At 37.2% G+C, this 13,373-nt stretch overlaps 1 protein-coding gene across 20 annotated transcripts in view; it reads right to left on the reverse strand.

Moving 5' to 3' along the window:
* LOC147837115 (uncharacterized) overlaps positions 1-13,373 on the reverse strand; it is a 533,045-nt gene that overhangs the window by 333,207 nt on the left and 186,465 nt on the right. For 6 of the 20 annotated variants that reach the window (XR_015478579.1, XR_015478591.1, XR_015478582.1 and 3 more), the window contains exon 2: positions 3,790-3,913. The exons of 12 other annotated variants lie outside the window; for them this stretch is intronic. Coding sequence is in view for 2 of the 8 variants with exons in the window: in XM_087240969.1 (XP_087097095.1) it covers positions 3,790-3,913; positions 9,692-9,724; positions 10,676-10,710 (192 nt within the window). In the remaining 6 variants the exon portion in view is untranslated. Of the gene's footprint in view, positions 1-3,789; positions 3,914-9,691; positions 9,725-10,675; positions 10,842-13,373 lie in introns of those variants that run through there. 2 more of the 20 variants (XM_087240969.1, XM_087240970.1) reach the window with 1 other exon arrangement.

Consider the following 13,373-nt stretch of genomic DNA (forward strand, 5'->3'; position numbering starts at 1 on the left):
ATTATTAGTCTCATACAATAATCAGGTTTTAAATTAATATTTTACGCTGCTGAGTAAAACTTGACAGCTATGCGATTGGATAAATGTTGCTTTTGTTCATTTATATCTTTTAAATTAAGAGATGGGAGATTTAACATGAAGCGCTTATACTGAAGCTCCACATGTGTTTTTGTGAAGATTCACTCGTTTTGTAGTTTATTTATGCTTTAATCGAATGATCTGTTTAAATGTGCTAACCTTGACAGATGTGCAGGGTTTTGAGCAAGCAAACCATTTTCAAAAGCTTTTTTTTTTACATAGTTCATTTACCAAGATGTCCGACCTTGCACCCCCATAAGGCAAGAAAAGTGTACATTCAGTAATGAGTGATTTGGAGGTGCAAGCAATTTCATTCTCAGCTGGACTAAGGACTGGAATGATGTGATTATTGCCAGGGTCATTATGTTGTGAGCCTCACTATTTAACATGGCTTGCATTGTATAAAATAATTGGTGCAGTAACAGGCATTAACTGGTCTGCATTCAGCGCAAAAATGCAGGACTGCTGCTACAGTCACTTGTTAAGGTCCAGTTTGAACAAGTACAGTGGTCTCATTTGAAAATGCATTTCAGTTTTAACTAAAAGGGAAATACAGTTTGATGCTTGTTTGGACAAATATGCATTTTATGCAATGCAGAATGTGTCTATAAAGTTTCAGCTTAAAACACCCCACAGATCATTTCTTATAGCATGTCCATTTTTTTTTTTTTTTTGTTTGTTTGAGTCTGAGCAAAAATGTACTTTTGTGCATACTGTGTTTTTGTAGGTGACTTTGACCTTTGTAACAGAAGATCTTTACATAAACAACTGCATGACATATTTAACAAAAAAGGAACTCATAAAAATCTAACATATGACCCCTTTATTTATTGATTGTATTTATTATATATGTTTAGACTGTAATGTAAGGTTTTCCATCATTGGGTAATGCTTTATAAGATGATGTGCAAATGTTTGCTTCTAAATTTTTAATTCACAGTGAGATTTGTAATTCAATTATTTGTGAAATGTAATTGCAATATTGTAATATCTCTAAACGATTTTATTCAGTGTATTTGCATGCCCTCTGGTTTAACATGTTACCATAAACATATACACTTGTCTCAAATAATATGGAGGATTGGTGGAAAAGTAAAGGAGTGATGACAGATTAAAGAGCCCCTATTATGCATTATAAAAGGTCATATTTTGGTTTTGCAGATCTTAAGCAACACTACATTGCCTAATAATATGCATTTATCTTTTACATAATTATCCCAAGGACTCTCTGATGCAGTGGCGCAGTAGGTAGTGCTGTCGCCTTACAAAAGAAGGTTGCTGGTTCGAGGCTCGGCTGGGTTGGATGGCGATTGTGTGGAGTTTGCATGTTCTCCCCGCGTTCAAGTGGGTTTCCTCTGGGTGCTCCGGTTTCCCCCAGTCCAAAGACATATGGTACAGGTGAATTAAGTGGGCTAAATTGTCCGTAGTGTATGAGTGTGAGTGTGTATGGATGTTTCCCAGAGATGGGTTGCAGCTGGAAGGGCATCCGCTGCGTAAAAAAAACTTGTGCTGGATAAGTTGGCGGTTCATTCTGCTGTGGCGTACCTGAATTAATAAAGGGACTAAGCTTAAAAGAAAATGAATGAATGAATCCCAATGACTCACATATGATTTGTTCAATGATTCTTTTGCTCTTAAACCCTCCTTTGCATGACGCTATTCTATGCTGATTGGTCTGATGGCCCAGTCTGCTGTGACTGGTCTACTGAGTTTAGCACAAGACAGAAAGAAAGACCCACCATGGCTAAGAAGTAGCCAGGGTACAGAACATGAGAGCCCAATGCAGAGAATGCATTAATGCAATGGAGTTAAACACCAGCGTATTGCTCTATTCTTAACCCTAACCCCAAGTAATAACACCCAAACACACAAGTAATACGACACAAATTCTGTAATAATCCACACAGTGGCAAAAGTTTAACTATTTTGAAAATTGATCGAGCCAAGTGCATATAAGAACAGCTGATGTTACCCATAGCAATGACAAAGGGCAAGGTATTATGCAACTTCACATTACAAGCACTGATCTGTAATAGATAAGTGATTACAAAATGCATGGAGCGATTACAAGTTACAACACAATTAAATACATATTTTGCTAACTACTGAAAACTATTCAAAGTCTGATAAAGTCCTATACATGAATAGTCTTTGTGGATTCTTTTCTTTAATACAAATGGCTGGCGAATCCCGTGTTGCAGGGTGGATTTTTGTATTAATCATCAGGAAAAACTGAGAGGAACAAACACAGCACAAGGTTGGCTATACTGTGGTATTATTGTAAAAATAAACTTCAATCCTTTATTTCCCACAGCTGCATCTCTGACCATCTCTCAATGATCGGCAAATTTGCATCATGATCAGTCCTATTGATTGCATTAACTTTTTACCAGATCCAGAACTTCATATTTAATGAAGTCTCATATCAACATCGATATAAGCAGACAAAAGATTCGAACACAAAAATGAATCATTAATTCGATTCAGAGTCGACTCTTTCCTTTTGTATCAATAGTTTTAAACATGGTGCACCTTTAGATTTAATCCTCAGCTGGAAGTTTTTATTCACTTAGAGCTTAGTTACACACTGCAAGGAAAGTAATTTTCAAAAATCCATAACAAGGGTTTGTTACGACATATACACCTTCCTAAAAGTGAATGTACACAAAAAATTTTTACTATTAATTTATTATGGATTATAGCTCATTTGATGAATTAAAGTGATTAAATTAAATTAATATTTAAATGTTGGTTCACTACGATATCATATTATTATTATTTTTTGTGTGTGTGTGTAACGTAGCTGTGTGGACATAAACAACATCTTTGAAAGTAAGACACTCAAAGTTCAATGCAAATGGAGACATTACATTTTATAGAGTTAGCATAGCAAAGCCTGCAGTAAACAAAGTTTGGTTTTTTGTCATAAACACTTCGCTTTACACCCCAGGAAATGCATAGGGGCATAGTCACAGAGACATTGTAACATTAGAAGTAGAGAAAGGTAAAATGCCATCCAAATGCTGCTGTTTTCACAGAGCTTGTTCTGCTTCTGTACTTGGGCTTCCAAGGGACATGACACAAAGAAAGAAGTGGTTACAATTTATTTTTAATTATGTTCCAGAGAATTGTAAAAAAAAAAAAAAAAGATATTGTTCCTGTGCAACGCATTTTACAAAAGAGAGTTTCCCGAATATCTCCCATTCCAGTGCTGGATTCGGCCAACAGCTTCTCCTCAAAAAAGAAACAGTTCCAACGATACAAAAAAGAACCTTGTGGATGGTGAGGATTGTAAGCCACAACCTGTAAGTACTTTTATTTATTAAAATTGATATCTTACATCCATAAATTCTAGTTTTAATGGTATTTTGTAGCAAGGATGTAAGGATGCAAACAATGGGAAATGCTGTTTGAAACCATCAACAATTTAGCTACATACAAATCCCTATTAATCCTTCAAACACTTGTAACCGGCCACAATCTTTACCAGCGTGTGCATTGTCTCTCTATGCTGCCGCTTTCCATGCATTCTACATATTAAATAACGGACTTGAGTTAGCAAAAGAAATGTGAATGTTTTGTATTACTTACACATGCTTATAACCTGAATATATATGTAAGACACTTGTCAAAATTTATTTTAGAGACCAGACTGCAATCTTTAAAACGAACGCTACTAAGCGGTATGACGCCGTTCGTTTTCGAGCTTACCAGCTGACCGCTTATGAACGGCTTTCCTTGTTTGTCCAGTAGTTCGCCATGTATGTCTGTGGACTTGAGATGCAGAGAGGAGTAGACCACAACAACGGAGTTTGTGTTCAGTGAAGAATGGTTCCTGAAAGCAGGTAAGACAAAAACAGAAGCCAAAAAATAAAATAAACAAGTAAAGAACAGGGTGAGAATGTGGTAAAATCTGAAAATGTGGTAAAAATAAGACGAGGGCTTTAATTTTTCAGGATTGCTTTTTAAAAGTTTGGTTGAGATTAGGGAAGGAGAAAGGTGGGTTAGTCGATTGGTCAGTCAGTCAGTACAGAGCAGCCTCTAGTGGATTTTTGCGAGAACAGCAGGTGTGAATGGCACTCGCTAGAGAAATTTGAGATCTTAAAAAAAGCATACACAGTGACCTCTGGTGTATTGACGAAAACCAAAACTGCAAAATAGTACCTCCTGGTAGAGCTGTAATCAGGTCATAAAAGTCTGACAAGTACATTTTGATTGACAGCTTTTTAAAAGCCCAAAGCCCTTTATTCACCTTATTCTCAGCTGACTAGTGGGCGCTGCCATTTGAATCTTTTTGTCTCGCGACTTCCGGTCACATTCACTTCCATTCATTTTTTGACGTTAACAACTGCTCGTTACGCTGCTTGATGTTGCAATTTAATATTTTCTTATAATATTATGCTAATTGGTCTGTGTAGTCATGCAAACATTTGTTTGTTGAGCAACTAGTTTGGCCATTTTCTGCCGTTTATTATTTCTCGTCATTTCTCCCATAGGCGACTGAATCGGAAGTTCTAAGACAATCGCGAAAACAGGCGCACTTCCGCATTTTAGAATAAGGTCAATAGCCTGACATTATTCAAATGTGCACATGCACACAGCTCTTTTGCCTTTTTTCATGAATGAGTTGTTTATATCTGTTTTAACATAATTTATTCATGACAAACGTAGGCTATGGAAGTTGGAACAAAGAAATAAAATAAGTCCTCTGGAACATCGTAAAATCTCAGGACTCTAAATAGGCCCAGGTACATACTTATGACGAGTATTTGGCAATAACGAAAATAAGATAAAGGCTTTGTGGGATTTGTATCGCCACTTCTCTTCACAATCTGGCATTAAAGTGACGGTGAAGCTGAAAATAAAAAATAATAATGCCAACATTAGCCTATATTAGGCCTATTCTGTCTACATCATGATTTTATGGTTTAACTAATATTTAATTATAATTTGAATATCCCTTACTCACCAAGATTAGGCTACGTGTTTTTGTTTCAGGAACATTATTGAATCCACTGTGGATGGCTTTAGCGCAGTTCTGCGCTTAGTGAGCAGCACTGAACACCCTTTCTGGCTGCTGCTACTAGCCAGGATGCATACTGTTCTGGCTAATTTAGCATGTTTTGGGTAGGGTTGTTTATTCATCTTTCACCAGCCAAGAACATCCATTTCATTTTTCATGACAGCGGTTTCAATGTAGCGAGTGACCTTGTCATCTTCCCTGTCAGCTTGCCGTACATTGCTGTTTAGCGCTCTTTCATAATACACAGTGTATAAGCGAACACCGAAATACCTTGGAGGCTAGAATGAATTCTTTTTGAACAAGCAGCTTGCCCGACTGCAGTCAAAATTTGCTCTTTTTGACTTTTCCATTATTGTTTGTTTCACATTTGCAGGGATGTATTTTAATGTTCTAACAAACAATTTGATTAATTACTCACGCTAATCGAAATCCATCACATGACTATTCATTTACTGCGCAAACGCAAGCCTGGCCCCGTCTAATATGATAAGAAATTAAGCCTGAACACACTCGAACCCGTCGGGTCCCTCCTAGGACGTATTTGCCACACTCCAGAAATGTGTATAGGGGTACATTGTAAGGGATTAACACTGCCCATTTCCTGCCTCCTCCTTCCCTTGAAGTTTGAATCATATTACTATGTTTACAGTACATATATTATGGTCAGAAAACTATTTAATAAATAACTGTGCTTATCAAAATTTCTGATCAGAGTGGCAGACTGGGTCAATAGGATATAGAAGAGTAATTTATATAGATGAATTTATTTGAAAACACACACATCTAAAACCAGCATGAATGCCAAGAGAACATTTCTAAGAAATCAACTGTTTTAATGAAATTCATTTTTACAAATGACTCATCTATTTGCTACTGACCCAGTGTGTCACTCGAATCAAAATTTTGATAACAAGCACAATAAATTAGCAGACATTATCTTTCACCAAGCTTGGATGTTCAAACTCTCTCTAAACAACATGTCAGTAAATGAGGGTTATATATTGCTAAGGACAAAGGCACATAAATTACAGCCTTGGAGAAGATAACGTGGCTTTCTGTCCTGACCCCCAACATCTCAGCAGAGCCAGAGAGCATCTGAAGCGCCTTCAAGAAAACATCATAACACAGCCAGCATTACAGAACATTCGGAGACTGAAAAGGTCAATAACGAAAGATTTCATTCTATCTCAGAGGAATCTCTCATAATAATGGGGGCAAGAATTGCTGGCAGAGCCTGCGGTTCGCTTTAAGTGAGGACAGGCTTTTTATCATCCTACGCAACGACTGACAAAATAACCTTGTCTAAAAGGCTGAGTCTGCTGAGGAACACATGACTTCAGAACAGCCTACAAAGCCATCGGTTTATGCGTTTGGACAACCTCCCTGACCCATCAAGATAGGTCTGACCTCGTTGTAATCGCACTACAGTAGGTACTAGAGTAGGTTCCTCCACCTCTTCAAAGCTGCATCTTTCATACCGGGCAACCTCCGCATTTTACATGAGCCACTATCAAAGCATGCAGTGAAGGACGCTCAGGGCAAAGGCAAGCTATGCTGAACAGCAGATGTGCACAATATCCCCCAGAGCTGCTGGTGTAAGTTGGCTATATTGTGATTGCCAGGCTGCACTACCCCACCTCCATCTGGGAGAACATGAAAATTCCCAATGACTCCTTGAAAGATTGAAAGATTTTACTTGGTTCTGAGAAGCAGCAAAGAAACCACAGAGGGATTACCCGCTTTAGTGCCCTTGGAGTTCTCACAAATTCACGCATGCAGCCTTTTCTTCGCTCCCACGTGTGGCCCACCTTAACCTTAAGCTGTACACATACTTTAATCCCTGACCATATGACTATGACCACAATTCTCTGAGCTCTCACATCAGCCGTCGCATCTGATGGGATTGTGCTCTGGATTGAAAACAAAGGCATGTGCAATACCATGGAGAATCTCTGCTGACATAATTCCAACTCCACACAAGCAGGTGAACCAGTGCAAACTATTACATTATTTGTGTGCTGTGTTCACCGAGTGTGTTTATCTAATTTTAGTTAGAAGCTACCGGATAGAAGAAATATGCAGCAACAGAAAAGACATTTATTTCAACAATTACCATTATGCTTTGAAAATGATCAACAAGAGACTGTACTAAACACAACTGAGCATATTTTAGCTATTTTTGGTGGTTTTTCTTCACACATTGACAGTCACAGGGGAATAAAAGTGTTCACATTTTTTTTTTTTTTATCTGTTGAATTGAAGTTTCAAAATGCCACTGTAACAAGCAGAATCACTGAAGGAAAACACAAAACTACTGACTTCAGTCACAGCCTTAGGCCCTGTCCACAAACATTGGTATTTTTAAAACTCTATTCAGTTTGGCTTTTCATGCACAAAGAAACCCAGTATTGAGTCACAAAAACCAAAACTTATTGAAAACTCCTGTCAGGGTAAAGGTTAAAAAAAAAGCTGGGGTTTGTGTATATACCTGCTGAAACTGCAGTTTTTGGCTTCTCTGCACATTAATTTCCTTCATGTGATGTCAGATTTTATAATATAGTTTACAACAGTGGTCCCCAACCTTTTTATCACTGTGGACCGGTCAACGGTTGTCAATTTTTCAACGGACCGGTGTGGGCCGGGGGGCGTGGGGGTCTGGGTCTACACAAGAACATAGCTGCTGCGCTCGTGCATCCAGATTAATCATGAACAACTCAAGGCACATGCACTAGTTGCACTATCGCGGTCTGATTATGTTTCAATCAAGGTTTATATGCATCAAATACATAACATCTGTGCCAAACATTTCAACTGATGCACATATTAACAATAATACAACAGTATAGCCGAATTAAATGTATGCATTGGCATGTTACAACCCTAATGAGTATGATTATGTGAAACTCCATATAGATACATATTGCAATGATTTCTTACTTAGGGATGCACGCACACATAACGTTAAATGCACAATCCTTAAATGCTCTGCTGATTTGGACTCTATAATACCTGTTTTATAACTTTAAACTATCAACAACCACTACGCTCTTCCCGCTTCGTGGTGGATTTTGGCATAGTCCATTTCACGTGAGATGCCGGGGGTAAGTGGAAGAAACCAAGTCGCAGGGTGAATATTTTCTACAGAAATAATTTATGATTTCTTATGTGGCCCGGTACCAATTGTTCCACAGACCGGTACCCAAAATGTGTATATTCCATACAAGCTGAAGCTGATCAGTCAATTCTTGTCACGTGGCTTGCAAATTCATTCAACTGAATGCGTCTGGAAGGCACGAGCGCGTCACACCACTTGTGCACGCAAGCTGCCCACACCTCCATTCTAAACAAGAAACTTGTGTGAACTCTAGAAAAGACGTGATATGCTTACAGCCTCTAAAAGGCTGCTGTCATTTGGGATCTCCAACAGTTAATCTTCTTGCACAGACATGGTGGATTCATCTGATTTGTTGGCAAATGTGTTGTGGATCCAATACTTGGCTGTTTGTGGGTTCTTCACTTGACCTTTTCTCCTTAGCAAAGAAACTTTTCAAAGACCTCTGTTTCATACTCATTTTGCTGCCTGTGGGTTAAATGTAGGTGCTCAAGTGACCGATATGTAACCGAGAGAATGTGGCCATTTTTAAAATAAAAGATTTTACAAAATAAAATATCGTTCAGACTCAGATAATAAATAAAACAGAAAATAATTAATGATTTCTTGTAAGGCCCAGTAACAATTGATCCACAGACTGGTACCGGTCCACAGCCCAGTGGTTGAGGACCACTGTTTTAGAGGCTTCTGTTTGACCAACATTACAGTTATGAATATAATACTGCCTGTTGCTTTGGTATGCTTTTCATAGTTTTTGTGTTTTCATGTGGATTAACCTTTTTTTTTTACTTTGTGTGGACACACGAGAAAATGCTCCGTTTACAAAAATACCCATGAATGTGAGGATATAGCCTTTGATGAACTCAACTTAAATAAAACACATTAAAATGGCTCATATTTTACCTTTTTTACAAGATGCATGGGTCTGTAGTGTCTCCAGAATGTGTTTGCAAAGTTTCAGCTCAAAATACCTATCAGATTATTTATTGCGGCTGCCAATCAAATCGGTGAATGAGGAAAACCACAATTCTTTGCCACATTGCAGTGGGCCTCAAACTCCCTGGGATTTGGATCTTATTTTAAAGTCTGGAAATTAAAAAAAAAAGACTTGTAGTGTTTATGTAAATGCAATTCCAACGTGGACACACTATACATAAGCCAAGTTCTGTCCAAACCAATAGTATCTGGATGCAGCCTTTATGATGCAAGCTGAGATTGCGTCCCTCAGCAATGCAATGTCAGACACAATGCACTCAATGGAGCTAGTGACATCCCTGTGAGGGTGTGATTAGGTGAGCGCATTAAAAAACATTGCTAGCTGCTCAGATTGGATCTGCACCAGGTCTGCATCCAGACCCCTCTTCCCCAAACAGCTTCCAAAAATTGATTTTGCATCATGTGTCTTTTAAATTTCTCAAAATCTCAGCAGAGGATCATTTAACAACTCCACAAAAAGCATCATAGTTTCACTTACTGACCTGTTTAACTTCAGAATATCCAAATGTGGTTTTCTAGAAATAAAAAAAGGGAAAATACAAGCATGAAACTATTTATTAAAACAGATGGGAAAAATGGGTTATGAATATGTTGCATCATACAAAGAAAGGTCATTCACAAAAACACATCAAACCATTTTGATATACTGTATCGATGCCACTCTTTTTTTTCCCCTGCCACAAAGTACCTGTATCTACAAAAAGAGTGCTGAGAGCATGTGCATCAATAGATGGAACAAACCATCAGCCCCGCACTATAAAGAAACAGCGGTGGACATTATCCGACAAAAATAGCCATTAGCATCAGATTCAAGGCTGGGCAAATGAGAGAGGATTGATCGACCACTAAGAGAGATGCTTGATTTAATCACTTACATTACACACAGCTCGCATTACCCTACAACACAAGGGCACAGATTATGCCTACAGTACAACTTTAAACATTACATTTTTATTGCACCTTGGGTAGAACAGAGTGCAGCACACTGTAAATGTCACACAAATGACAAGCAATTAACTCCCCAGAATGCCACAGATAAGCTCAAGCTTCAAAACTAGCCACAAATGTGATACTATGAAATGTTTAGACCTTGAATAGGCTATTAAAACAACAACAACAACAACATAAATCCTAAAGCCAAAATCGGTCACATTCCACACACATGACTAAATACTGTTTTATGTTTTATGGGAAAAGCTACAGGTATGGCCGCATTGTCAATTTGTTTTAACAAAGTCTGCCTTTTAGGTCTTTTACTAAACAACCTTTCTCCATTCATCCCGAAAGTCCACCTGCATTTCCTATTTTTAAATTCAAATTAAAAGTCTCCATTATTATACTTCCTGCAGTGTCCATAAAAACAGCAACCTGATCCCATTTATTTTAATCTGCTTTCCAGCTCCTCTCGAGCATGATCGGTCAGTGTACATTATTCTAAAGAAAAAAAAAATAGTCCTTGTACTTACTTCACCTCTGAAATGATGATCCTTTCAGCTGACATCACCAATCCTTTTCAAACCATCCGCTCCAACCACCTGGCTCCATTCTGGTAAGTAAGCCCACTTTTCATGATTCAATCAATTGCAGACAGTTCCGCTCTATTTTTTTTCTCCTGTTGAGTACCTTGTGTCACTCAGAAATATATCAGATTACGAGAGTAAAATGATTCTGCCATCCTCTCATCTCGTCCACACAATTTTCAGTAGTTTCAGGGAAATACATAATATATGTTCACTGTCTTCTGTGAACGAGCAACGGTTTGTCTTTGTATATTGCTGACATGTCTAAAGTGTTGCAGTATTTCAGCTTATTTTTTTATAATACTAAAGGGTTATTCACCAAGACGCTGACGTAGGGCTGTGATAATGAAAAAACCGTGTCTCAACATTTCTTTGTGATTTATTTGATAATTTATATTTTTGTGACTTTTTTTTTTTTTTGCTGATTCAGGCCAATAAGAATAAGAACAATAGGAAAAATAAGTATTAAACCACCATTTTCTCAAAAATATATTTTCTAAAGCTGCTGCTGACTTAAAATGCTGGTCACAACCAGACATACATTTATGGAAAAAAAAAAAAAAAACATCTAATTAGTTTACAAATTGCGTTGTGTAATAAAATGAAATTAAACCAAAAAAAAAAGGATTGAATACATGAAGAAAGCGAGGTGTAGAAATGCAGTGAAGCCCAGACAGCAGCTGAAATCTCTCAGTAGTTATTCAGCAACCCTCTGCCCTTTTGTAAATGAATATTTACAAAATGCTTGACTTCAATAAAAAGTCTGCATTAGCAAGAAGATGAAGATGAAACCAGAGTGGACATTTCAGCAAGACAATGATACAAAACACAGCCAAGAAAACTCTCAAATGGTTTTAGAGAAATACAAACAAGCTTTGGAACGCAAGAATACAAAATAAAGATCAGTTTGGATAGACAAAACCCAAAGAAACAATAAAATTTTTCACACTTTGCTAAAGTCTGCAATCACCAAAAATGTAGGCTCCCTTTACACTAATTTGTTTTAGTTTTAAAATACACAAGTTTTGCTACTGTTTTGCTATCCATCCACACTATGCCTAAGTTTTCAAGCACAGAAAACGAAGCTTTTTGAAAACGCTGAAGAGGCCTTTTTCTTTCTAAAACACTGCTGTTCGATGTTAGTCTGGATGAGGGGAAATGAAGACATTTGAAAACGAAGGCGGATTGGTTTTTTTTTCTCATAATTAAGTAGCCTACACAAAGTTTAGTCTTGCATCCACTCCTTGTAAGTTCAGACTTCACACGTTTGATATGGAAAACAAACTCTCGAGGAGAAATCTTCACAGTGAACAATGTACTTTATAAGGTCATTTACATCACCCTGCAGGCTACTTTGTTTCACTTTCTTAACAGTAAAATGAAAGCAAGATATAAGGAACTGCCTATTTTATTTTTTTTAATTAACGTTGAGGCATCGTGTAGCTACATATTTATATGACCGTCTTCTTCACTGTATGCATAATTATAACAAAACAGCCTGCATAACTGCCTCCTTTCATTTTCATTGAAAAAAAAAAATTCCCTCTCTTTTGCAATATATCAGTTTTAATAATCATAAATGACCATTATAAAAATATAACGTACAATAAGTTAATACATTATAGGGAATAAATGCAAGCAATCAGTCAAATGTTCAGAATCAGTATACATGGATACATTAATTAATATACTGTATTAACTTATCTTTGCACTCAGCCAAAACACATTACTACAAGTATTAGATTCAAAAGACCAAAGTCAGGGAATATGTTTTTAGATATAGACAACAAGATGAATTAAATATCATGTTTAACAAATACAGAGAGATTAGATCCAGTGGTAGAACCTTGATGAACAGTCTGGTGTGCCCAGCTTCCACCTGGGGTTCTATCCTCAAAGCACCCTGACTGCCTGGAGCTCAGACGTGCGCATACGCTACTGTGCATGCCTTTGTATGTGTGTGTGTGTGTGTGTGTAGGTATGTGTGTGTATGTGGTCGACTCGGCCGTTCTACAGCTTGATTTTCTTTCTCTGAAAGTATCTGGAACTTTCCTTGGTTGTGTTCTGGATCACTGTCTTGCTGAAATGTCCACCCTGGTTTAATCTTCATCTTCCTGTTAATGTAGATGTTGGACTGAAGCAGGAATATTAAATTTACAATGACAAAGGGCAGAGGGTTGCTGAATTACTTTGGAGAGATTTCAGCTGCTGTCTGGGCTTTTACTGCTTTTCTACAACTTGCTTTCTTCATGTGTCCAATACTTTTTCTGTGTCAATTAATTTTATTACACATAACTTTATTTGTAAACTAATGATTTTTTTTTTCTTTGCATATATAAATTTATTTGATTGTTACCAACATCTGGTGAAAATTTCAAGTCAACAGCATCTTGAGAAAAATGGTGACGTGTTGAATACTTATTTACCCCACTAAATAAGTTGCGTTGTTTGAAACAACAATCCAAAGTGCTACAATTTGTACATGTCTACAACATTTTTTATGTTTTACTAAGCTGAAGAATACATTTTTATGATATACATTTTTACTAAGCTGAAGGATAGCAAGTTAACGAGTGCAGAGCTGCTGTCAATACATTGTATATATATATATATATATATATATATATATATATATATATATATA

Source organism: Danio rerio, chromosome 2, assembly GCF_052040795.2.
Source record: "Danio rerio strain M-AB ecotype USA chromosome 2, GRCz13ab, whole genome shotgun sequence".
NCBI lineage: Eukaryota > Metazoa > Chordata > Actinopteri > Cypriniformes > Danionidae > Danio > Danio rerio.